The following is a 25,129-nucleotide window of genomic DNA, read 5'->3' on the forward strand; positions in this document are numbered from 1 at the left end:
TATGGTGTCACGTGTTGTTGGACCCTTCTCACCAAGACTCAGAAGGAGTCCTGCAGCTTCTCCCCGCCCCAGTTACAAAACATCACCCTATTTCACAAAGGCTGAGAAAAACCATTTCCCCATCAAGTGACCAGGACCAAAAAAGAAACGAAAAGCCCAGAGAGCTTCACTCCTAAGGTCCGCAGGATCCTAAAAGCACGTCGTCACAGATGCCCGGCTCTGGATAGGTGATTTGGACACTCTGATTCCAGTTCAACTCTGATCCCAGCCCTGCAATTGTGTCCACAGAAGGGACAGAAGGTGGTTTGTGGCAACAGAGGGATATCAGAACCCACAAGAAGCTGCTCAGTGCCTCCAGTCAAAGCCTTCCTCTGCTTGAGCTGAGGACAGAGGGAGCCAAGAGGGACATGGAGCTGCCTGTGAGCCGTGTGCTGGCCTTCGGTGAGTGCCAGGGGCTGTGTGGGCTCTCAGAGGGTGACGTGAGGCATCCGGAGACTCCACAGAGACGTTACACAGCTGCTTCTCCTGCAGGCGCTTGGCTGGTGGTACAGAGCAAGGCTGCAGCTGGTGAGTACCATGAGGAGGTAAATGGGGAGTTTGGACACATCTCTGATCCCTCACCCATATCCCAGGGCTCTTCCCCAGCACCACAGAACAAAACTTGCCCCTGTGTGGACATGGGGCCTGAAGCCATCTCCAGGCTCACCACGGGGCAGCAGGCGCTGGGGGCTCGTGTCTGCGTGGCAGCATCTCTCTCCCTGTGCAGGTGCCCCCACCATCTCTATCTTCCTGAAGCCGCCTGGGGTGATCCCACCAGGAGGCTCCACTACCATCTGCTGCCATTGCCAGTGTGACGATGGGAATGTTGTGCTGTACAAGGATGGCCAACAGCTCCGTATCCTGGAGCTGCGTGACGGCAGGGCCGAGTTCCCCATCTCTAATGCCACCCAAGAGGACGCAGGTCCCTACAGCTGCCATTACCTGGCTGGAGGCACTGTCCTGGCTCGCAGCGAGACCCTGGAAATCATGGTGGAAGGTGAGGGATGTGCTCTTACCTCTTCACGTGGGGTCAGGCTCCACACGGATGCACGTAGCCACTTGGCTTCCCCATCCGCATGGTGGGCAGGGTTTTTCCCTTCCTCCCTGGCTTGCAGAGGTGGGGACCATCTTTACCTCTGCCTGAGTGAGGTGGTGGGGTCATGGAGATGCTGGTGGCTCCCAGCACCATGTTAAAGCCCAGCACACCTTCTCATGCCCTCTTCTCTCCCCATAGAGTTCCATCTCCCCAAACCTGTCCTCTCTGTCCTGCCTGGACTTGAGGTGGCTGCAGGAGCTTATGTGACTTTCCGCTGCACCATCACACACGCCAGTGCTGGCTGTTTCCTGTACCTGGAGGGCCAGGACAAAGCCCTTGACTTACTTCCAAAGGATCAAGATGATTTCAACCTCTCCCGTGTGCATAAAGGCAACGAGGGCCGCTACAGCTGCCAGTGCTTCACCAAGGGTGCTTTGTGGAACTGGTCTGATGTCAGCAATAGCCTGGATTTGGTGGTGAAAGGTGAGACATCCTCCCCAGCTGCATCCAACTCTTCTCTTCCTCTGTTGCCACATCCTGGGAGAACTAGAAAAGAGGATGCGGAGGAGGGAAGCAGGTGTAATAGGGCTCCAAGCAGATGATTACAGCTTCCTTCAGGCATGTGTGAGCCTTGCCAGCTCCTCAGACACCCTACAGATGACCTGGGCAAGGGTCCCAGGGACAGTCGTACACTTGTCACAGCCCTGTGGCACCATCTGCCTGGCACGGGTGGGTGAGGGCCAGCTCCATGTCCCTGTCCTCCTCTGTCACTGGTACCACTGGGGGGGGCAGGTAAGAGGCTGTGGGTATGGGGTGGCCCAGGGGCAGGCATGAGGGAGGTAGAGCCCTTGGGGCTCCTTGTGAACCCTTTATCTCTCTTTAGCCCAGCAGTGTCCCCTTGTCCATGTGTCTGTCTGTCCTGGGAGCCCCACGTGTGCCCCTTCTGTCCCCTTGGGTCCCCTGTTTCCCCTATGGGAGGGCTCCTTGTGGGGGTCCCCAGTGACCGTCCCTTCCTGTCCCCTGCAGATTACACCTGGAGCAACGTGGTGCGCCTGGCCCTGGGCGCTGCCGTCCTCGTCCTGCTGGGGCTCATTGTGGCCGAGGACAGGCACGGCCACTGCTGCATGTGGCTCGGGTGGGAGAGGCGGGCGCGCTGCTCCCTGCGCCCAGAGCTCCCCACGACTGGGAGCAGGATGGGAACACTGGGATTCCTCCAGCATCTCCTCACAGTGCGATAAACCACCACCCCCCATCGGCTGGCTCCGGAGGCACTGGGCAGGATGGGAGAGGGAGACCTCATGGCAGGGGGTGCATGCAGTGTGTGTGCCTGTCCCTTCCCGTCTGTCACCAGGGCTGAATAACCAGTGTCCAGCTGCAAAGACTTCCACCGCTCACAGTCGTTTATTACTTTAAAACACTGACGAAACACATCACGCTGTCATCTATATATATAAATTTACTTTCAGACAGCTATAAATTTATATATATAGGACCTTTAAACCTCTTTATACTCAGGACACAAAGTTCCAGAATAGCTTCACTGGCTACAACAAAAGTAGTTTCGTTATGAAAACACAAATATCAAAAATGGGGGGGGGGGGGGGGGGGGAAGAGAAAGAAATTAAAAAACAAGTGCAAAATGAATGAAAGTGCAAAAAAGCTTTTGCTGCCAGAACCAGGCTCCTGCCCCAATGCACCTTCCCCTGTGCCCCCTCCAGGGACGAGCAGCCACCGGCCCCAGAGGGAAGGGGTGGATTAGAGGAAGGGCAGAGCTGCAGCCCCTGGCACCTTCCCTCCCCTCCCAGAGGCTGAGTGAGGAACAGGGGAGCAGAAGTGGCCAAGTCACATCCCTCTCCCAGCTCCCTCCTCCTCTCCAGAGCCCTCGGTCGCACTCACAGCTCTGGCTTTGCCGCTGCAAAAACTCTGCCAACCCTCTGCCGAGGCCATGGGGAGGTTTCTGTCTTGTCTCAAAGTGCCTGTGATGGACGTGGAAGGGACCAGGGGAAGGCAGAGGCCGGCCTGGCCACCCTCCTGGCTGCTCTCATGGGAGATGGAGACCTTGGCCTCGCACCACCACGATGCTGCCCATTTCCATGAGGAGGGAGAAACACCTTCCCCAGAGGCTCCAACTGCTCCCATGCACTGGGACAGCCGCAGCCCCCGAGACACTTTGTGCCCGAGTGTGGAGCACATGGTGGGACATCTCCCAAAGCCAACAAGAGCAGCAGAAGCACAGGCTGGGGGGCCTCCACCCAAAAAGCCATGACTTGAACAAGTCTTCATTGACATAGAAATCTTGGCTGCAGCCACACCTCTCAGAAAGAGCCCAGAGAGGAACCTATCGGCCACATTCAGCCCCACTGTCCTTCCCCATGACCTCAGTGACACGGCAGTGAACATCCCCCTGAGGAGTTTGGTTGGGCAACAGGGGAAGGATGAAAAACTTTGGTGCTTCTGCCTTGGTCACAGCTGCCCTCGATGCTACCTGAGGGGGGACTCCCAGTCAATGCTCTGTGGAGATGGAGGACCTGCCAAGGCCAAGGGGGCAGCAAGTCCTTCTCCTGACTTCCTGCTGGGACCAGAGACAACTTCTGCTCACAGAGGACACATCACCCAAGACGCTGGCTCAGAGCCTGCTGCCTCCACAGCCACAGAGACCACTACATTAAAACCGCGACGCACCAACAGGAGGGGAAATGGTGTTGTGGTACTTCCACAAACACCCATCCACACACACACACGCACACACACAATGCTTTGAGTTTGGTTTTAAAGAAAACAAGAAGAAGGTTCTAAGTTTTAACAGTAAATAGCCCTTGACCACCTAAAAACCCTGTAACTCTCACCCAGGCGAATCCAGAAGCTTTGTACCCAAATGGCTGAGTCGGCCCAAGAGAGCCCTGGGGTCCAACCGCACAGCCGGACCCCAGAGCCAAGGGGAGCACCTCGGCAGCGCTGTCTGGTTTGTGATGCTCGCTCAGAGGGAGGTCAAAAGAGCCCAAGTAAGGCAGCACCCCATGGGCAGAGCTTCCTGCTGGTGCCCAGGCAGAGCACGGCTTTATGGCACCCAACAGCAGAGCAAGAGCTGATGGTGTTGGTTGTACTTGCGGGTCAGCCGTGGTGTGGCTCATGGCTCCTCTTCCCCTTCAGCAGGGATCTTCTGAGCTCGCCACCACCTCTGCTCTCCAGGGCAGCATGAGGCTCTCCATCCTTCACGCTGGTTTCAGATCCAACACCAGGGTAGCATCTCCTCTCCCAGCACCCAGGGGCAGGGCTTAGTCCCTCCCCCAAGAGGAGGAATGAGTTAGCATGACGGCGTGGAGCAGATGAGAATAGGATGCTTTTGTAAGATGATTCTTCACAAGCTCAATAACCACATCCTGTGAAAGGAGCTGTTCCATTCCAGATCACACCTGGAGAGTGCCAGCACTGTTCACACAGTCTCACAGCTGAAGGCCCCGGGGCTCCTCTTCTTTCACCCCAGCACACAGTGGCCCAGAAAGAGACTCCCCATCAACTGAAGAGACCAACGTCAGGACCATTTACTGTGGATCAAGAGTGACTTGGGGAGTGAGTGTGGGAGCCAGAGATACGGCTGTTATTCCCGCTCCCCCTCTCTCCACAGCTGGCCACAATGCAGTGCTTGAAGAGATGGAAGAACATACAAAAGGAAAGGAGAGGGAGAGCTGCCTAAATCAAACCCAAGCATTGACAGAACAAATACACAGACTAGTTGCAAGTCCTGTGTGAAGAGCAAGCAGCAGACGTTTCAAGAGCAGGTCAAATGTGACCCCAAATATTCAGTAACAAAGAGTCAAAGTGCTACATTTCCATGGGAAGCCTTGAACAGATCAAGCCAGGTGTGACAGTGGCTCCCAAGGCAGTGCTGCTCCAAAACACATTGCTGGTGCACTTGCTAAGGTCTCTTTATCCCTGTCTTTGGGCACTGGGAAAGGGGGGAAAAAATGCTTTGCTACTGATATGTCATTCTTGGGAATGAGAAGGAAAGTGGATGTGGGACTCAGATCACATCACTGTAGGTCTGCCAGGACCCCCAGGCATGGTGGCTTTCCTGGCTTTGGAGTCCTAGACCCCATTACAAGGGACGGCATTCCCAAAGCACCTGCACCCTTGTTGAAAAGGTGTTACCTTACTAAAGGGACAGAAAGCAAGCCAGTTAACTGCTGAACCTCTTTTAGCTGTGCAGGTAAGGGATCCAGGCACAGCAGAAGATCCTGCTCTTCAAACAGCAAAACCTGGGGGCCTTGTGAGGGCAAAAAAGGGTGAGAAGATGGCTTGGCAGGATTGAGCACCTTCAGAAGCAGATCTGCCTATGGAGGAATGGATACTTCTTGTCCTTGGCAGCTGGCTCTGCTCTAGAAAGGGCCTTGTTCCCAACACGTGGAACAAAGAGGGCCCAAGTGTCCTTTGCAGAGCATTTCCTAACTGCTGCAAGGGGAACAAGTTAATCAAGCATCCTTTCTCCCAGAGATGTGCTGGCCGAGACAGCCTGAAACCCAAGAGGAAATAAAGCTTGTTCTGCACCCACCAACCCACCAGGACCACCACCCTGTGGGGCCCTGGGGTGCTGCATTACTGTAAAGAGGACTAAAGCAGAGACACTGGTTGTAGGCAGAGCAGCAGCCAGGACACGGTGCTCCCTGGAAGGGGCAAGAGTTGGGCCACTGGTTCCCAGTGCAGTGAAGGAGCAAAGCAAAGTCATCATCTGGCCTTAAAATGGGAAAGTCAAAAGAATTCAGAGACAAAGGCAAAGTGAGCAGAAGCTCCTCGAGAGTGTCCCTGGGAAACGATGTCAGCACAAGCCCCCCCAGAGGAACACATTGGGGTAAAAAAAGAAAACCTCTCTCAGCTGCTGAGCAAAGCCAAGACCGGCATTTAAACGGGTGCAAGGACAAATGCAGGCAGTCAGTCCTTCCCTTACCTGGGTGACCTGACTGATGGTGTCAGCCCCCAGCTGCTACACCCTCCACACTGCTCCCCTGTCCCTCAACACCCCCCGAACTGGTGCAGTCACAGTGGGACAGCGGGCGCTGTTGTCACACTAAGAGAGGCCAGTCCCACATCAACCCTGCAGCACCCCCGAGGCTTGGGGCCAGCCTTTGTCTGGCGCTGGAGGAGAAGGGCAGTGTGGAGTGGAGAGGAGAGGATGGGAGATGGACTGGTGGGAGAGCAGAGATGCGGCACCCGAGAGGACATGAGCAGGACATGACAAGCTGTGGTCGGTCAGGGGGAATCTCCGTCCTGACCAGTTTGGCAGCACCGGTGCTAAGGGAGGGTCCCAGCTGGGCGAAGAAAAGTCACTTTAAGGTGTCATCAGCATTCTTGAACATGAGGATGGCATTGTAGATCTTGAGTGCGGGGCCCAGCTTGACACTCATAATCTTGACGATGTCAGCCTGCGTCAGCAGGAGGAAGGCCTCGCCATCGATCATCTGGAGAGGAGAGCAGGGACAAAGGCACTCACCGAAAACCCAGACTGTGACCTCCTAGGGACAGCATGGGCACGACCTGGGGACATGCACAGTCACACTCACCCTCAGCCAGGTGCCACAGATGATGCCAGGGGGTAGGGCAGGGGCTACCCACAGCACTCCCGTGCTGCTGCCCCAGATAAATCAGAGCTTGTGTGTCCAGGAACAGGGCACGGGGGAGAAAAAGCCCTTCCAGGGGCTGCCCCAGGAGTTCACTCTGCTGCCAGCCTGAGCTCCTGCTGTCTGCACAGCACACAGCCAGCAGGCAAGCTGGTCTGGACAAACATCCATCCATCCATCCATCCATCCATCCATCCATCCATCCACCCATCCATCCCCTGCTCCAGGTCCTGGCAAGTGTGGAGGCTGCCCCCAGCACAGCTTTGCAGGCCTTAGCACAGGGGCCATTTGCTATGAGGCTGGGGTGTACCCAGTGTGCCCAGGATCAGTCTGCCCTGGGTGCACTGCACATGTTGGAAAGCAGCTCCTCTGTGTGTCTGTCCACAGAGGGGTCTAATAACAACGAACCTGGCTGACACACAGCAATGCACCTAACTGCTGTGCTGGTGAGAGGATGCAGATGGGCAAGGATGAATGAGCGAGGAACGAGCAGCTTCCCTCAGGAGGTGATGCTGCAGCACCATCCTCCTCCTGCTCACCCACCTGAGCCTCCTCAGAGATGCCCTCCCTCACCCATGCCAGGAGAACAGGGCAGCACAGCTCCTTGAGGGTCAGCATCTCCCCTCTTGCCACCACATCTGCACACTCCAATGCAGTGGGGCTGCTGCCCCCAGGGCTGCAGGGTGGGATCACTGCTGGCTGCTGGCTGTGCTCTCAGCATTCAGCAGCAGTGCACTGGCCAATTCCTCCCTGCCCTGCTGGCAAACAGCCGTCCTTGCCCACCTGCACTCATCCTCCAGCACTTCTCACCTCATCCTTGAAGAGCTTGGCTTGGTCCTCACAACCAGTCAGAGTCTGAACAAAGCTAAAGACCTTGGAATAAACAGAGAAAAATGTCAACACAGAAGCAATGTTTCTGGCTGGAGACCCGCCATGACCCCACATCCTCACTTCCACAGAGGCATTTTGTGCCCTGTAAGGTAACACGTGGCTGTTAGGGCAAAGGCTGCAGTTGCAGCACCCTCCCATCCCTAGAGATCACTCTTGCACCAGGGGACAGGCGGTGGTCTCCTCCAGCCCCAAACCAGCAAATGCTACAGCAGCTTCATCTCCAAGAGGGCATCTCCAGCACAGTGAGACGATGCCCACAGAGAGGCAGGAGAGAGGCACGCAGGAGGGTAGTAGGGAAATGAGGCAGGGCTGGCTGCTGGGGCTGGTGCCAGAGTTCCAGCTGCCCAGGTGCAGGTGCACAAGGAATTAAATGAAGATGACAATGAAGAATGTGAGGTGAAGATTTCTCTTTCAGAGGGGGAAAGGTGGACCACCTTCTCAACAGCCCACGGAAGTAGCTGCTGAAGCCCGTCTATGCCTGGTGCATGTACCATGGTGCTGCACAGCCAGGCAGAGTGCTCCCAGCCATGCCAGTGGGTTAGTGTCCTGGGTTCAGCTATAGCAGTCATTTTCCTCCTTCTTAGTAGCTGGTGCAGTGCTGTGTTTTTTAACTTTCAGTCTGGGAACGACGCTGATAACACTGATGTTTTTAGTTGTTGCTAAGTAATGTTTATTCCAACCACGGACTTTCTCAGTCTCATGCTTTGCCAAGGAGGAGGGGAAGCCGGGAGGAAGCAGAGACAGGACACCTGACCCAAACTAGCCAAAGGGGTATTCCATACCACAGCACGTCATGCCCAGTATATAAACTGGGGGGAGTTACCTGGAAGGCCCAGATCACTGCTCGGGTCGGGCTGGGTATCGGTCGGCAGGTGGTGAGCAATTGTATCCTCTCCCCTTGTTATTTCACTAATCATTATTATCACTGGTGGTAGCAGTAGTGGTTTTGTGTTATACCTTAGTTGCGGGACTGCTCTTATCTCAACCCGTGGGAGCTACATTCTTCCGATTCTCCTCCCCATCCCTCCGGGAGCGGGGGGAGGAAGGGGGGGAGTGAGCGAGCGGCTGTGTGGTTCTGAGTTACTGGCTGGGCTCAAACCATGACAGTTAGGAGCCAGCAAACAGCCTTTAAAACCATCTTACCTCATCGATGGTCCACTTGGCCACGGTGCTTGCTGTGATGCCGGCCACCCCGGGCAGGAGCTTGCAGTGCTGCTCCCAGCAGAGCGACAGGGAGCGGTCGGGGTGTGCAGACAGGGCAGACATGAAGAGCGACTGGTGCATATTGTCTGAAGAAATAGCTGGCAACAAAAGTGCAAGATGTGATCCAACATAGAAGAACAAGAACATCCCATCCTATCCTACAAGCCTCGAAAAGGGCCCAGGGCTAGAAGCAGATGGACTCATGGGTCCAGGTATCAAGAGCTAGTGGTTTTCCCTTGAACTAATAGAATATCAGCATATCCAGATGTTCAGTTTGGTGGGATTGTGGATGGCAGAGGAAGAAGCTTAGAGACAAGCTTTGTCTTGCTGTCACCACCTTCAATCATTCATTTTCCATTCTGAACTAGATTTCAGTGTCAATTTTCCCACCGGAATGCCATCCCACATCATTCAGTTCATTTCATGTTTTCAACAGAGCTTTTCCCTTGCTTTCTGCTCCAAGGAGTCAAGAATGGCTCGCAAGAAGAGATTCTCTTCATTCAGCAGGGTAGGCAGCAGGACAGCCCGTGGTAAAGGTAAAATGGATTCTGGCTGGAATAAATGCCAGTCATCAGAGCTCGCTGCCAAACAATCTGTTCAGCATCAGTTTCTGTGCAGCAGCAAAAATATGGCACGTCACTACCACATGGATATTTTGGGGTATGGCAGCCACCGGATGAAGGCACAGCATCCCTGCCTGAAGAGGACAAAGTGCCAGGGAAAATGCACTGCCAGGAATAGAGGAGCCTAATTCCCTGCCCTAAAGCACTCAAAGATTCACAGACATAAACTAAGAGACATGATGAGGGACCAAGCAGAGCTTTGGTAACAGGCACGGATGATCTCTGTCAGATGGTCAACTTTGGTAGTTGACCACAAGCTCCTCAGTGGTGCTGACCTGTGTGAGGTGTAACTGAGTGAGCCAAGGGAGACCTGCCTCCAACAGCCACCTTTGAGCCCTGCTCCTGCAATGACACTGTGAGGAGGACAGCACTTACTCTGGAAGTCTTCCTGCTGGATCTTCCGGTACTTTGGAGGTCGCCCTCTAAAGAGACAGGAAGACTGATTTCCAACTGGGTTTGGACTGGCCCGAGGGCTCTCCTCCACACCGCACAGAGCAATGCCTTGGCAGTGGGAGCAAGAATTACCTCTTGGACCCTGACCCAAAGGATTGACAGCTAAAGACACAGAACATGGGAAGAAAAACCAAGAGAGGTGCCCAACAGAGCTGGGAAGACAAACGCCAGCTGCCAACAAGCGTGCTCCCTGCGCTCAAGGAGCCTCTCCAGCCTGGCCATCCCTCCCAGCGATGGCAGTGGCAGCACAGAGGCCCTGTGCTGCTGACGGGGCTCACCAGGGCTGCCCCTACCTCCCATGGTGCCGAGACTTCTTTCGCTGAGAGAAGCCAATGAGGTTCCTCTTGCGAGCCGAGGCCTCGGTGTCGGACAAGTCTGCTTTAAGCCTGCCCTGGTTCTTCTCTGCCAGCGGGCACCCTGAGAGGCAGTAATGGGCTGTGAATCTCCCGGTCACGTGTCCTGACCCATCGCATCCTGGTGTGGGGCACTTCCTAGGGGACAGAGGGGAGGGAAGCATCGGACCAGGCTCAGAGCAGCTTGTTGGGGGCACCCCTCTGTCCCCAAGCACAGGAAGCTGTAGCCCTGGCCATAGAAGATAGAGTAAAGATGTGGTGAACAAAGTCCCAGTGTAAGGGTGCTGGGGGCATGGGCAGGGTACACCCAGTCCCACCTTCTCCACTGCTGTCACAGCGACCCTGTGCAAGTCACCACAGTGCTGATCCTCCCTTCCTTGCCCCCACAGGCATCCAGATGAGAGTGAGGAGGAAGAAAGTGTCATGATTGTGGCCAGTAGGGAAGCCCCTGGGAGGCAGATCCGCCTTCCCCATCCTCACAGATGCTCCACCATGCTCATTGCTCTTGATGCCAGCCTGCTGTACTGGGGTTGGCATCACACTGTGCCTGGTTTCCCCTGGAAAAGGCCACCCAAGTGACTGACTGAGCTATGGGAGATGCACTGCTCCTTCTCAGGACTTCCCAAGCTCGCAATCTCACAGTGAAAGGCATCCATGAGGGGTGGGAGGAACATCATCCTTGAAGCTGGTAGCAGCAAACAGCATCTTAGGGGCACTGTTCCCTAGGTAGCCCATATGTCCCCACGGGTAGATGGGCACATAGGGCACTCCAGGGGCTCTGGGTGCACAGGACAGACATGGAGTAGGAGCTCACAGGAGTTACACCAGCCACAGGCTCCAGGCTGCTTTGGGGCCTGGCCTGTGGAGAGCAAGTGCTAATGCTCAGCATGGGGCAGAGCGAGGTATGGGGTGGGTGCAAGGAAGGGCTGGTTGCTGGTGTGGGTGGTGGGGATGGAAAAGCAGAGGAAGGGCCATAAGGGAAGCTGTGCCCCTCTGAGCTACACCGGGGAGCTCACCTGTGGTGAAAGCTGTACTTGGAGCTCTTGGTGTGAGGGATGCTCTTGCAGCCCAGCGTTGGGCAGCCCCCATGGGCAGAGGAGGCTGGTTCCTTTGGCCCTAGACCAGGAGCAGAAACAGGAGAGAGACTGTCATGGCTGCAGCCCCAGGCAGAGCCAGGGCTATGCGCTCCCTGCCTGCCCCCAACAGGGAGGAGTTTTCCAGTTGACAGCTCCACAGAAAAGCGCTTCCTCCTTGCCCATCCTTGGGTCATTTCTGTGCATGGGCAGGTGCTGGTGAAAGTGGGGATGTGGCACGCTTGGGCCCCAGCATGAGGGACTGACCCAGGTACAGGACTTACTGAGAGGGGGCTGCAGTGGGTGTCCAGTTTTTGAGCACCAGCCTATGGGGTGGATGTCCGGATGATCTGCATCAATCCAGAAATCATAGACGTGACTCCAGCCATCAAAATGGATCTGGGGAGAGACAAGTAGAAGGGTCACCCTTCAAACCTCAGGGCACCTCCATGAGGAGTTCTGGAGCCTTCCAAGCTGACAGCAAACAGCAGGATAGAGCTGAACTGCAGCACAAGGCTCTCCTCTGCTCCTGGAGCCAGGCACTGGGACCTGCCAACTTCCACACAGTGTAATTCCAGAGACCTCCACGCACTTTGCCACTGGAACTGGCAGTGAGGTATGAGCAAGCCAGCACAATGCCTGGACACAGGCTCAGCACTGATACTCCAACACCCACCTTTATCCTGTGATCTTCCACGTCCTCCACACTGGCCACTCGGATGAAGGATGGAGTCCTCCTGTCCACTGCCTCCAGCTTCATGTTGACCAGGAAGCCGTGGGGTGGACGCTGGGGCCAGAAGAACTCAGGTGAGTGGGGAGCAGGGTCATGCTTCTGGCCCCTGCACCCCTCAAGCCCAGCTCCCAGCCCTGGCCTATCCCAGTAAGAGCCATCCCAGCTCCCAGTGGCAACAGGAGAGAGTGGCTGCAGACCTCCTGGATACGAGCTGTGTTTTAACAAGATGTGAAAGCTGTGGGATTTTGGGGCTCTATCTTGCAGCCCCACTTGGCTGGTCACAGCTGCTGTTGCTGCAGTTAGAGACAACAACTATCAAGCAAGCCTAAATGATTTCCAGCTCCTGTCTAGCTGAGGGTATGGTCATACTTCCCATTTTTCCAAGAACTGTTAGCACAGGATAGCCCTGACTTCTGAACCTTGAGTGTAGATCTGAACCTCAGGTCTGTGGCAGGAGTAACCTGAACATTACTTGACTTTCATAAAGGCAAAGATCTGACAATGAAGAAAACCCAAATCTCTGCCTGGGCACAGTGCAGTAGATGATGTGGCACTCACCACTTTAAAGGCCCAAGCTGGGACAGCAGATGCTCCAGTTTCCTTCAGGTACTTTTCCCAGGTGAAATTGTCAGGGTCAGGGTAATCTAAAAGCAGGGAAAACGCAGAAGGTGAATGCTGCAGGAAGATAGCAAATACCCCAGAACATCCTGCTGCTTTGAAGGACCATCCAAGCCTGAGCCAGGCACACGGGAACCTGAGAGACATCAAGAAATGCTACTATTTACTCATGGACCATGAAATCCAGGGTACATGGAAGCATAAGCATCTGGGCCTGCACAGACAGCTTGGGTGCTCCTCGTGTCTCCACTCAGCCCAAGACAACCACCCAAACACGTGTGCAGGAGCCTTGGCAGGAGCATGGCTGTGGCCTTGCTGAAGGAAACTGCCTGGGCCTGCAGACAAAGCAAAGGCCCCAAGGTTCCCCACACCACCCTGGAAGCCTGTCCCCATGGGGATGCACCACTGAGGGCTGTGCTCCCAGGCCACCTACTCACCTTGAGGAGGTGTGAGGGGTTTGCCGTGCTCCTGACACCATCCAACTGGGTGGATGTAGGGACTGCTGGGGTCACACCTAGAACACAAACCCAAACTCTTACACAGGGCTGAGGTACCTGGCTCAGCACAGACAGCTCGGGCATGCCCCTAGGTCTGCACCACCAGCAAAAGCCCTTGCATAAGTCAAGGTCTTCTACAGCACCCTTGTTCCTGAGTGACCGAGGGAACCACAGGCCCTGCAAGGCAAGGACTAGGGCAGAAGAACACAAGCTCAGAGGGGCAGGACATGATCATGCCCTGGTTTCAAGCCCTGCTGCAGAGCTGCCCTGGGAACAGCAACTGCTTGCTGCAAGTGGGGAGACAGGCCATGCCTTTCAGAGCTTGCAGTGGTTGGAGCTGGGGAATCTGGGGGGGCTCTTGTCCTGGTCATGGCTCCCAGCAGGTCACAGCACACTCAGGTACTGCTGCTTTGCTAGGACAGAGCAGGTAGCTGCCCAGCACCACCGAGTGAAGAGCAGCTGGGGACAGACACTGCTGCAGCCCCAGGGCAAGAGGAGGACAGAGGGCTCCAGCGAAAGGAAAGGAGTTGCTCTCAGAACCCTGATTGCCCTAACTGGCCATTCTAGTTGGCCTTAACCAACCTCAATTTGGACACTTCCCCACCCTGGCCACAATCCCCTGCCTACAGAGGTCCTTTAAGATCAAACCTTCAGTCTCTGTATTGCCCTCTGCCTCCCAAGAGGATTTCAGGGTGAGCCCACAGCATTGTGATCATGTCTGACTGCCCCACATTAACTACAGGGTGATGGCAATGTCTCAGGAGGTGACATGGAACAGGTAAAGGTTTGTGACACAGAACAGAGAGGTGACCCTCTGCTTCACTGGTGACCTATGCAGCAGCATGTTGGGATTGTCCCACTCTTTCCCAAGCACCCCATCACTCTTGCTGAAGCAGTGGCAGCGTGTCTCCCAGCACTGGCACCCCAGGAGCCTCTGTGCACTCACCAGTAGTCATAGGTATCATCCCAGTTGTCAAAGTGCACCAAAAAGCGATTGTCCACCACGTCAGTCACTGTGGCAACACAGATCAGGGAAGGGTTCATGCGGTCGACAGCTTCCAGCTTCATGCCCACCTCGAAGCCCGGGGAAGCCTCATGCTGGGGGGACAGAGGTTTCTTTCAGAGCCACAGTCCCAGCGCCCTCCTCACCACTTCCCTTGCCCACTGCCCAAACCCTCCCTGGCCTCCAAGCAGGCCCAGGACCACTTAGGACCCCAGAAGGGCAGTGCTCTGCTGTGCATGCAAGACAAGAGGCAGAGGGTAAGTAACTCAGCTTGGCCAGACAAAGAAAGAGGAAAAGAAATCTTCACGCCCTCAGGATCTTCAATAAGCAGTAACCTCCAAGAGAAAAAAGTCTCCAATTTATACCAATTCAGGTTTTGTCACAAAGGATTTGTTTGCAGTCATGAACCTCCAGTGTTAGCAGCAAGCAATGCCCTAGGCTTGGCAGGAGGGGCTGGGAGGGGACCTTCACCCTACCTTGCCTTTGTTTCTTGGGCCCAAAATCTGGGCAAAACGCTGCCTCACACACACTAGTGGGATTGTTGCAGCAATGAACAGGAGGTTTAGACACAATAAATAACTTGGAGAGGCTGATTTACCAATAGATTGAGTTTCCTCTGCAGCTGACAAAGGAACCATTAGCATTTTGCACTCTGCTATATTCCCACTTTCCTTGCCCAAGCTGCCATATGAAGAAATAAAGACAGAGACAGAAACAATGAAGACACAAAACAGAGACAAAAGAATTCTACTTAGAAAACTTTAACTGAGGGGTTTTGGGCAAAATAATTGTTGAGAGTAGTGGTTACTCCTCCTCACCAGTACTTTTGCAACAAATTTAACTGTCCTGGATGAAACAGTGAATCAGACCAATGCCAATTTTGGGCACACCAAACTAGCCCCCAAGCTAGAGATCCCCAGCAGCAAAACGTGCCACATCTCATTGAGCAATGCCAGCAGTACACTCTCTGGCCCTCTGCACCGTGGGCTTGAGAAGTATGGGGTGGACAGAGAAAAGCCCAGCACAGGCAGAGGGATTCTGCTCAGCTGGAGGGGAAGAAATCACACCTGAACCTGGCAGGAAGGAGAAGGTGCTACTCACAGCATTTCGGACCATGAAGAGGTGCTTAGGAGCTGCCTGAGCCTTTGTTATCTTCAGGTAGTTTGTCCAGCTGAATTCTTCTTCCTTATAACCTACAACCCCTCAGGAAGAGAAATGAGAACAGCAAGTTTACAGAGAGCACCTAAGTGCGTCATGAGGCTGAGCCTGCCCATCCCCAACCAGCCCTCACCCTGCCAACCATGTCCTGCTGTGGGCAGATGGCATCTACAGCAGCCCTGAGAAACCCAAAGCCTGTGGCTTAGGCCCAATGTTTGATTTGAAAGGAGTGCTGGGAAATGTAGAGTGGAAATCCAGAGCTCAGCTCCTCCCTGGAGAGCATCAGTCCCATCTGCCCTGGGGCACAGCTGCTGGCTCCAGCCTGGCACTGGGACATCCAGGGTGACAGAGCTTTGCCCCAGAATGGGAGCGAGCAGAGATCTTTAGCATGATGGGTGCCTGAAAGGTGGTCCTGTGGAACCCCCCCTCAGTACAGCAGCATCCCCTCACTGGCCCCATCTCCAGCTCTACATTTAGGGGCCCACTGCTCATCCATCTCCTTTCAACAGGAGCCACCAACCGAGACTTGCTAACTCCTTACCTTTCGGGGGCTGGAGTTTGTGCCCAGTCTCCTCAAACCAGCCAGCAGGGTGGATGTCAGGGGAGTCAGCATTCAGCCAGAAATCATGGCACTCCGAGTAGCCATCGAAGTGCAGGCGCATCCGGAAGCCGCACACCTACCAGCAGGGAGGGCAGCAAAAGGAAAGGACCATGGAAACCTCCTGCTGTCCCTGGCTGAGCACTGCACACACCTCTTCTCCTGAATATTATCTCAGCATATCATTTAGGGAAGCAAAGAGTCAATCATAAGCCAGTGCCCAAATGAGGAGGTACATGCCAGTCCCAAAAGGTGTCCAGCATGGAAAAAGGCAAGAGTAAGGCCACCACAAGCAAGCCCTAAGAAGGGAAGTTCAGGCTGGTGTGTAAATGCCATAGGGGGGCACCTTGCTGTGTCCAGCAAGTGCAAGGATTACCTTTTCCACACCTGGGGCAGATGCTGGTGCAGGGATTTTGGCTAAAAGCCATGTTGGTTTGGTGAAATCTCTCCAGAAGCAAGAATAGCAGCCACTGTGTATGGCTGATCTCCCTGGCTGCCTGTAGAGCACTGCAAGGCAAGGCTGGTTTGGCTGCCACATGGCTGAGTGCAGAACCCCACAGACAGAGGGCCTCCACAGACCAAGGAAAAGCCATGGGATGCCTCCACACCCTCCACCTCAAGAGCTCAGACCTGTCTGAGGGGCATCAGCTCGAAGATAAACTGTTGCCACCACCATAGTCTCTCCCCGCTGTGGCCCTGCTGTGCCAGGGTGATGGAGAGACCAGCTAGGCTGGGGCATGACAGCAGCTCTACAGCACTGTCTCCTGCCCCTGTGAACTGGAAGGAAAATCCTGTTTAGTTGGCCAAGATGCTGGAGCACCAGCTCATCTCATGCAGTAACATGCAGGTGAGGGGCTAAAGCCAGTCTCCTCCACAGGCCACTTTCCCCCCTCCAGAGCCTCCTGCCATGCGAGACAGAACCAAGGAACATGGGTAATGTCCCGGAGGTGCCTTACCTCAGCCACTGTCAGGATGAAGTACATGGATGGGTGCTGTGGGTCGATCCCCTCCAGCTTCATCCCCACTTTAAAGCCATTCTTGTGCTGGGAAGCTACTTGGTACTGGAAACAAAAAAATTAAACTACAATGTAAAAAATAACAGAGGTAGAACCATCCCAAGGAGCACCCATCAGGCAACGGGAGCTGCTGGGACCAAGAGATCGTGGGCCACACTTTATGTTGCCATCCAAATTTTAACTCTTTTCCTGGAGAAAACCACATTCTTCCACCTCCTTGTGGGTTTGTGTCTCTTGCTACTGGCAGGGCAGGGTGTCCCCGGGGAGAGAGGGACGTGGGCCTGGCTCCTCTTCTACCCCGGCTATCAGAAGCCTGGGAGCAGGGGTGCAGTGCAGCAATGTGGCCTCAGGAGAGCCAACACGTGGCTTTGAGGAAGGGCTGGAAAGGCTCCAGCACCCTGCCAGAGCCACAGGGGTGTCCTAGCCAAATGTGGGGTGCTTGGGATGGGAGACGGCACCCTGCTGGGGAGTGGGACCCAGGGCAAATCAAAACTGGAGGCTGACTGGTCACCTCCAGGTGAAGATGGGAGTTTGCTTATTGCTCAGAGTCCTGCAAAACAGGGAAGCAAGGGAGAGAGGAGAAGGAAGAGGGGCGGGAAAAAAACAGGGAAAGAAAAGAGAAGATGAAAGAAGGAAAAAGACAGGAAAAATCCCAACTCACATCCTGGAAGAGATCTAAAGGGGCAGCGACAGCTTTCTGCTCCTCCAAGTAGGACGCCCAAGACCAGCCTTCTTTCTTCTCCTCACTGGCACCTGAGCGCAGCACAAACGCACACACAAGAGGCGCTGCTGAGGGTCTGCTCCAGCCCCTGTCCCTGCCTGCCTCGGGGCAGTGTGCAGGGCAGGTCCTGCTGGGGCCACATCCTGCTCTCATGCACAGTCCTGCATCCCTGCAAAGCTCAGCGCCATCCTAGAGAGCCCATACTCCAGCAACCATGGAGGGACAGAGCCAAGAGGCCCCCTCTTACACAGGTCCCCATGACCCAAATGTCCTCTTTCACCCTAGTAAGGCACCTGAGGAGCCTGAGGGACAAGCCATTCTGTGCAAAGCATCAGGACACCTCTGCAACCAGTCCTCCTCCAGCCAGCACATCTGATCACGGCACTGATGGGTTTGGGAGAGTCAGTGGGATCCATACAAAGGTCTGGGAATCACTCCCAGCTGCAAGGGGCATCTGGCCAGTCAGACCAGCAGCCACCACTCCAGAGGCACCAGCTCTGCTATCCTCTGCTCTGAGACAACCACCTGAGCCCCCCTTGGCACACCAAGGCCACACTGATGCCCTAGAGATGCATTTAGCTATATGGTATTCATGAAAAGACAGCATCATCTCTATAGGCAGGGAGGTGACCCTTCGTTCCATTGACTCTTTTGGGAAAGCTACAAAGGCCTTGCCCGAGGTACATGAGAGAATCCAAGTCTCTTGCTCTCCAGCCGCTTTCTTTCCCTGCTTTGTAGCACCTGAAGGGACTCCAGGAGTGTTGTGCCTATCCCAGCACTGAGTAATTCACAGCTACAGGTCAGCTGTGACAGACAGCCTTGGGTAGGGCAGGCCAGAAACACAGGGGAAAACCCAACTCCTTCCTCCCTTGGGCTTAGGGGAAATAGAGGTGGAAAAAATAGGAACTTGTGGGAGAAATTAAAGCTGAGCTTGACTGAGCAAGGTTATTAACCCAGATGCTTTGCTAACACTTAAGAGTGATGAACATAGAATCATAGAATGGTTTGGGTTGGAAAGTACCTTAAGATCATCCAGTTCCAAACCCCTGCCATGGGCAGGGACACCTCACGCTAGACCATGTTGCCCAAGGCTCTGTCCACCCTGGCCTTGAACACTGCCAGGGATGGGGCAGTTACCACTTCTTTGGACTACCTGTACCAGCGCCTCACCACCCTCACAGTAAAGAACTTCTTCCTTATGTCTAACCTGAACTTCCCCTGTTTGAGTTTAAACTCATTCCCCCTTGTACATCTTTATTATTCTTTAGGACTTAGAAAAAGAGTGGCAGGCATGTTTGGGGAATCTGTAAGTACAAGCTCTGTGCTTCTGGAGAATGACAAATACACCTGCAGATAGAGCACACACAGCCTCTGCTGCACTGAAGCATCCAGGTGTGCATTTTGTTTGCTGATATACTTCTAAAAGAAGAGAGAACACTGAAATAACCAGGCTCAGCATTGCTTACTTGTACAGCAGGGAAGGCTCAGCGCTCAGACTGTAGAGAAAAGGACCTGGCAAGTGAGTATGAGATCTCTTTTTAATAGAGGCTAACTCAGCGTAACATCAAGGGTTAACAACATCTGCCCCCTGCTACTGTCCCTACATTTGGCTATGGAGAGGAGTATGAACCTGGAACAGTTTCATTTTAAAATTACTCTGAATATGACCTTTCACTATTCAAAGACAAAAGGTTTCCCAGACATGTTTATTTTTAGTATTTTCCCAGTTTTTCCTTCCCCCTCACCCCCTTGCACTGCAGGGATAAAACCAACCAAGCAAATGCTGCATCCTCAGCTTGTCTCCTTCCCCTCTGTGTCAACAGCTCTGCATTGGAGATCTCCTCTGATATGGTCCAGGAATAGATCCCCATGAGATGAGACAAGCCTTCAGCAGCACCAGACCTATGGGAGCAGCTCCCAAACTTGTGAGCTCCCGAACACGTGAGGGAAGTTCCCCACAAGACCGTCCAAAGAGGGAGTCAAAGCCAGATGTGGCTCAGAGTCATGTTATTGCTCAGGATAGTGCCTCTCAGAACAAAAACTGTATCCATGAGCATGTAATAAATTCAGCTCCCAAGGGGAGGGACCAGAGAGCACTGTACAGTACGGCCCAATGCCTGAAGAAGACACAGCCATACCTGTAAGGGTGCACCCTTCCCATGGAGAGAAAGAGAGGAAAGGAGAGAAACGGAAAGAGACAGAAAGAGCAGGATCAAGCAAGCAGAGGAGCTTACAAGCCTTCAGGAACATGTTGCACTGGGTGTTTGACTCTGCTGGAGCACCAAAATGCTGTCCCAGCCCCACAGCAGGACCCCACAGCTGTGGTGGGAGCACTGACCCCACCGCCTGCCCAGCCCTCCGTACCGTGCTGGCTCCCGTTCCACGCGTCAGCCTCTGGGCTGCTGATGGCAGAGTCCTCGGTAGAGTTTTTCCTCTCTTCCTGCTTCTCCTCCTAGACATGAGAGCAGACAAAACAGAAACCCATCACGTTGGAGGTCTGCACAGAGGTTTGTGCTGTGTGTTGTATCCTTAGACCAGTGCCAAAGGCCATACTGTGCCTCTGCAATGCCCACGCTTTGACTGATGCTTGTTGACCCAGAAATAGGCAGCCAAGAGGATCTGATGATGGGAGCTGATTTTCATGCTGACCAGTAGCAATCACACCTGGAGTGGATCTGCTACAGTCAGGGCTGGCAAGCAGAGCTTCCCTGCCTTGTCAATGCCACTGTCCCTTCCCCAGGATACACATCACACAGACAGACACTCTTACTTCAACATTTACTTTGGTGACCCAGACTCAAACAGCAGTTGAGCGTGCTCAATACCTACAGCCCAACCAGGACATGTCTAGCACTGCCCAACCCGAGCTGCTCAGCGTGCCCAATAGCCAGCCAAGTGTCTAGAAGCTCTGATGCTCCACACATTCAGGTCTTTCTGTCATTAACAGCCAACAGGTTACCCCCTTGGCATATAGCTGACATAGCACTGAAAGGCACCGATGAGAACTGTGTGCACACACACCCTCCCTGCCCTCTTCCTACCATTTGCTCTGATTCATATTCTTCCTCTGAAGGGCTCTGGTAATCCTTCCTCTTTCGTTTCTTCACTGGCTTGAGGATTTCAGTGGCATTGGTGCTGCTGGCAGAGTTTTCCACAATGACAGACCTGCAAGGAGTAAAGGAGAGTAAACCACTATGGCACAGTGGCAATGGCTGGGGTGTCAGTAAGGGAGTGACTGCTGGAGAATCCCCGTCACCCCATTTCTTACTCACACATGCTCCCATCCCTCCTGACTAATGTATGCACTCCTTTCAGCACACAAGTTGGCATGAGGTTAGAATCAGGGTACAGACCAGAATCATCCTCATACCCTTGGGTGTCAGAAACCTGAACCCAAGGATGGATCAGAAGTGATCTAGTTTTGTGGCAGGGCTCTAAGCTGCATCAGAGCCACGCAGAGAGGCTGCAAAACAAGTCCCAGGAGTCACACATTAGTAAGCAGTGGGGCTGGAAATGCCCTCGTGACCCACGCTTCCCACTGCTGCTCTGCCTGCAAGCACCCACTGCAGCAACCTCCTGCTCCAGCACAGACATGTTTATGAGGCCACAAATTGAGCAGGAGAAAATCTGGTTCCTGTGCTTCCTGCTGTCCCTGGGACAAGTCTTTATCCCCCTATATTGCAGCCCGGGCACTCTGCCTACAGGAAAGAGGGGAACAACTGGGTTCCCCTCTTTGTCCCTTGCTGGAGCATGCAGACCAGGGGACAGAGGGCAGACAGATGGATGGATATGGCTCTGCAGGGAGCAGACTCTCCTTCCTTTACCTCTCTTTGAACTGCTGGTGACAGTGCTCGCTGCAGAAGCCTCTGCCTTCCCGGGCTCCATCTGAAACGTGCCTCCGGCCACAGGTATCACAGTGGCACATGCTTTCTGCTGTTGGAAGCTTGGTCTGCTCCGGCACATCTGAGTCAGAGAGAAGAGGAGCAGTGAGGCACAAGGTGCAGCAAAGGAAGGAGAGCAGGAAGCAGATGTGTGCCTCACTCAGGGCCTACACCAGACAGCACCCGCTGGATGATGGTACCCACTCCAGAAGTGCCACCACAGCACCCTTACCCTGAGCCACAGTAGGATTGTCCCTGCTGGTGGGTGCCACCTCTGAGTCCCCATCTTTCTCTGTGTGAGCCTCCTTTATAGCTTCCACTGGAGGCATCTTATCAGCACTCACCACCTTCAGCGTCCCGTACTCATTAATTCGGAACTATATCATTGAACCAAAAAACAAGGAAAAACAGTTAACAAGAAGGATAGAAATGCAATTTGATAGCTAGTGGGTGCACGTGAGCTCTGAGAATGAGAGGGACATGGTTCAGGCATTAGTGCCTCCAACAACAGGACAGCTCTTAGATGATCTTTAAGGTCCCTTCCAACTCAAATCATTCTATGATTCTATAATAGAGACAAGCACAGCACCAAAGTCTCCGGTCCTGCTGCCCCTCCCCGCAGCCTGTGCTGGTCCCCGAGCCTGCCAGGGCAAGCACGCTGCCTGCCTTGGGTGAGACCAGCACCAGCGGGCAGCACAAGGGGCAGGGGGATGGCTGGAGGATGGCTGGTGAGTGTAAGGCCACTGTTTCCAGAGTGAGTGCAGGAGCTCGGTGAGAGCCAACTCCACAGCACAGCTTGGAAAGGAAACATGCCCTGCACAGCAAGCACCAGCCCTCTGCCCCCTGTGCAGGGCAGACCTGCTGCAGCCCCCCAGGCACCACGTGTGCTCTCTCTGCTAAGGTCACAAGATGGCAGGGGCATAGCAATGGGGCACAAGAGCCTCAAAGAGCCAGAACAGCCAAGGGATCCTCCAGCTGGGGTGCAGGTACTGCATCCTGACGGTCCCTGCCTGGCACAAGTTGGGGGCTGCCACTTACAAAGGCAAGCAGCTGAGGGAAGTGGTGAGGGAGGACAAACACAGTGGCCCAGGGCTACACTTACCCGCAGGTTACTCCCAGGCAAAGTAGCCACCCCATCTTTCCACTCCAGCACACGGACTGTGCTGCAGGTCTGCACCCCGCTGATCTGGGGAATGACAGTAGCTGTGATGGGCTCACTCCCTGCTCCCCTCTCTGGCCTCTCGGCCCCTGTGCTTCTCTGTGGCTCCCGGGGGAATCGCTGGATTTCTAAGGTGCTCGTGGGAAGGCTGATGGTAGCGGCATTTGCTTGAGAAGAGAAGAAAGGAAACACAACCAGAGGCATACACAGAACACTGAACTGATGCAAACAAGGTTCACAGGCAGCACAAAATGACAGAGGACAGTGTCTCCCAGCTGAGAGCTCAGTGCTGTGGGCTACAGCACCCACAAACAAGCAGCACCCAACAAGATCTGCAGCCAGCAATGGCCTGTGCTGGGAGATGGCACCAACACTATCCACATTAAAGGGTTCCTTCTTCAGCCTAACTTCAGACTGTTCCCATGACCAGATGCCCTGACGTGGCAGGAGTGTGCTGGTGAGCTCCTGGACTGCACCTTCCAGTTTAGTTTCATTTCAAAGGAACACACTGTGCAGGCCAGGGCCCCTTCACAGCAGGAACTGAGGCACCAGGAGCAGGAAAAATTGGGAGATTTGCTTCTAAAGAACACCCCTGATCTCACCTAACACACATCCATGCTTTGCTCACACTAAGACACTGGTCAGCTGGGCTGAAAATTACTCTCCCAAGTTTCAAGAAGGGTAAGAGGAACAACCCTGATAATCACAGGTGTGTCAGTGCCACTTCACTTGGTAAAATTATGGAGAAGGTTATTCTGAATGTATTGAAAAACACTTAAGAGACAACGCAGTCACTGGTCACGCCAACACAAGCTCATGAGGGGAAAGTCCTGCTCAGTGAACAATTTCTTTTTATGACAATAAACCACCCACTTGACCACAAGAAACCAGTAGATGTGGGTAGTTGGGACCATAGCAAAGCTTTTGATTCCATCTCTCACAGTATCCCTCTGGATGAAATGTCCAGCACAGAGCTAGACAAGTCCATAATATGCTGGGTTAACAATTGGCTGATGGGTTGGGCTCAAAGACTTACAGTAAATGGGGTTACAGGCGGCTACTCACCAGTGGGGTTCCACAGGGCTCAGTTCTAGGGCCAGTGCTCTCTAAAGGTTTTGTAAATGATCTGGACACAGGAGTTGAATGTGCACTAAGTCAGTTTGCTGATGATACTAAACTAGGAGTTGTAGACTCCCCCGAGGGTAGAGGCCTTACAGAAAGATCTGAATAGACTAGACAGCTGGGCACCAACACTGTGACATTTAACAAGAGCAAGTGTCAGATACTGCACTGGGGAAAGGGCAATCCTGGTTATATGTACACACTGGGGGAAGAGAAGCTGGAGAGCAGCCCTGCAGAAAGAGATCTGGGGGTCTGGGTTGATGGCAAGTTGAACAGGAGTCAGCAGCGTGCCCTGGCAGCCCAGAGGGGCCGTGTCCTGGGTGCACCAGCACAGCACCACGAGCAGGTTGAGGGAGGTGACTGTCCCACTCTCACGGCACTGGTGCAGCCCCACCTCAAGTCCTGTGTGCAGGTTTGGGTCCCTCAGTAGAAGAAGGACGTCAGACCACTGGAGTGTGTCCAGAGGAGGTGACCAAGGTGGTGAAAGGTCTTGAGAGCAAGACTTAGGAAGAGTGGCTGAGGCCACTTGGCTTGGAGAGGGAAAGCTGAGGGGTGCCCATATCACAGTCTACACCTTCCTCACAGCGGGGCAGCAGAGGGAGGTGCTGATTTCCTCTCTCTGGTGACCAGCCATAGGACATGAAGAAATGGAATGAAGCTGCATGAGAGAAGTTCAGTTTGGACATAAGGAAAAGATTCTTCACTGGGGAGGTGGTCAGTCCCAGGGCAGTGGTTATGGCACCAAGCCTGTCAGAGCTTAAGGAGTGTCTGGATGATGCTCTCAGCCATATGGTTCTGTTTTAGGTAATCCTGCAGGGAGCAGGGAGTTGGACTCAATGATCCTTATAGGTCCCTTCCAACTTGAGATATTCTACAATTCTATGACAACACAGCAACCTGGGAGCCCACATGCCCTGCAGAGCAGGCACACAGCACACTGTGCTGCACTGGTACAAGGCCCCAGACATCAGAGGTTTGGTTTAAAACTCAAGAGGTTTTGACCAGCCAAGTGACGTGGGATGGGCACCGAGAACCTCTAAGATGGCAACAGCAGCACGGCTTTGCCTCCCAAAATTTGGGAGGAGCACACATATACAAGGAGTGTGAGGTATCAGTGTGGGCAGAGAAGGCTGGGGAGGCCCCAGTTCAGACAAGTCTGCATACCTGGTATGATAAAGGCAGTTGTTGGCAGGTGGGTGCTCTGCACAGTGCTCTCGGTGGTGACCACGTGGACGCTGACCTCCCCAGCAGTATTCCCCTTCGTGCTTCTCACAACCTCCATCTCTGCTCTGCTGTCCATCATCTTGCCTGGGCACAGAGCGAGACACTGTAAGACAGCA

General features: G+C 54.1%; 2 protein-coding genes and 1 long non-coding RNA gene across 10 annotated transcripts in view; 2 read left to right on the forward strand and 1 right to left on the reverse strand.

Annotated features, from left to right (window-relative positions):
- On the forward strand, nucleotides 1-2,592 carry LOC115615148 (osteoclast-associated immunoglobulin-like receptor). Of its 2 annotated transcripts, XM_030502985.1 has the most exons (5): nucleotides 2-441; nucleotides 532-567; nucleotides 767-1,036; nucleotides 1,274-1,558; nucleotides 2,102-2,592. In XM_030502985.1, exons 1-5 carry the CDS (start codon nucleotides 408-410, stop codon nucleotides 2,311-2,313), a joined length of 837 nt encoding a protein of 278 aa, XP_030358845.1. In that variant the 5' UTR covers nucleotides 2-407; the 3' UTR covers nucleotides 2,314-2,592. The 2 variants fall into 2 exon arrangements, with proteins under 2 accessions (XP_030358843.1, XP_030358845.1); XM_030502983.1 differs by having other exon boundaries at nucleotides 1-567.
- Nucleotides 1,520-25,129, reverse strand: part of L3MBTL1 (L3MBTL histone methyl-lysine binding protein 1) — a 26,866-nt gene continuing 3,256 nt past the window's right edge. For 5 of the 7 annotated variants that reach the window (XM_030502976.1, XM_030502977.1, XM_030502974.1 and 2 more), the window contains 21 exons: nucleotides 24,954-25,116; nucleotides 22,611-22,834; nucleotides 21,741-21,885; nucleotides 21,452-21,590; nucleotides 20,669-20,792; nucleotides 19,992-20,079; nucleotides 17,568-17,659; nucleotides 16,847-16,951; nucleotides 15,834-15,969; nucleotides 15,236-15,336; nucleotides 14,078-14,229; nucleotides 13,072-13,148; nucleotides 12,575-12,660; nucleotides 11,960-12,070; nucleotides 11,568-11,682; nucleotides 11,227-11,326; nucleotides 10,151-10,348; nucleotides 9,780-9,826; nucleotides 8,722-8,879; nucleotides 7,498-7,560; nucleotides 5,489-6,528 (listed from right to left, as the gene is read on the reverse strand). In XM_030502976.1, the coding sequence (XP_030358836.1) occupies nucleotides 6,394-6,528; nucleotides 7,498-7,560; nucleotides 8,722-8,879; nucleotides 9,780-9,826; nucleotides 10,151-10,348; nucleotides 11,227-11,326; nucleotides 11,568-11,682; nucleotides 11,960-12,070; nucleotides 12,575-12,660; nucleotides 13,072-13,148; nucleotides 14,078-14,229; nucleotides 15,236-15,336; nucleotides 15,834-15,969; nucleotides 16,847-16,951; nucleotides 17,568-17,659; nucleotides 19,992-20,079; nucleotides 20,669-20,792; nucleotides 21,452-21,590; nucleotides 21,741-21,885; nucleotides 22,611-22,834; nucleotides 24,954-25,092 (2,535 nt within the window). In that variant the 5' untranslated portion in view covers nucleotides 25,093-25,116 and the 3' untranslated portion in view covers nucleotides 5,489-6,393. Of the gene's footprint in view, nucleotides 1,622-5,488; nucleotides 6,529-7,497; nucleotides 7,561-8,721; nucleotides 8,880-9,779; nucleotides 9,827-10,150; nucleotides 10,349-11,226; nucleotides 11,327-11,567; nucleotides 11,683-11,959; nucleotides 12,071-12,574; nucleotides 12,661-13,071; nucleotides 13,149-14,077; nucleotides 14,230-15,235; nucleotides 15,337-15,833; nucleotides 15,970-16,846; nucleotides 16,952-17,567; nucleotides 17,660-19,991; nucleotides 20,080-20,668; nucleotides 20,793-21,451; nucleotides 21,591-21,740; nucleotides 21,886-22,610; nucleotides 22,835-24,953; nucleotides 25,117-25,129 lie in introns of those variants that run through there. The other 2 variants (XM_030502981.1, XM_030502980.1) reach the window with 2 other exon arrangements.
- Nucleotides 24,167-25,129, forward strand: part of LOC115615149 — a 7,848-nt gene continuing 6,885 nt past the window's right edge. The window contains exon 1 of the long non-coding RNA XR_003993965.1: nucleotides 24,167-24,201. This is a non-coding gene — a long non-coding RNA (uncharacterized LOC115615149). The remainder of the gene's footprint in view (nucleotides 24,202-25,129) is intronic.

This window comes from Strigops habroptila, chromosome 13, assembly GCF_004027225.2.
Source record: "Strigops habroptila isolate Jane chromosome 13, bStrHab1.2.pri, whole genome shotgun sequence".
Taxonomy (NCBI): domain Eukaryota; kingdom Metazoa; phylum Chordata; class Aves; order Psittaciformes; family Psittacidae; genus Strigops; species Strigops habroptila.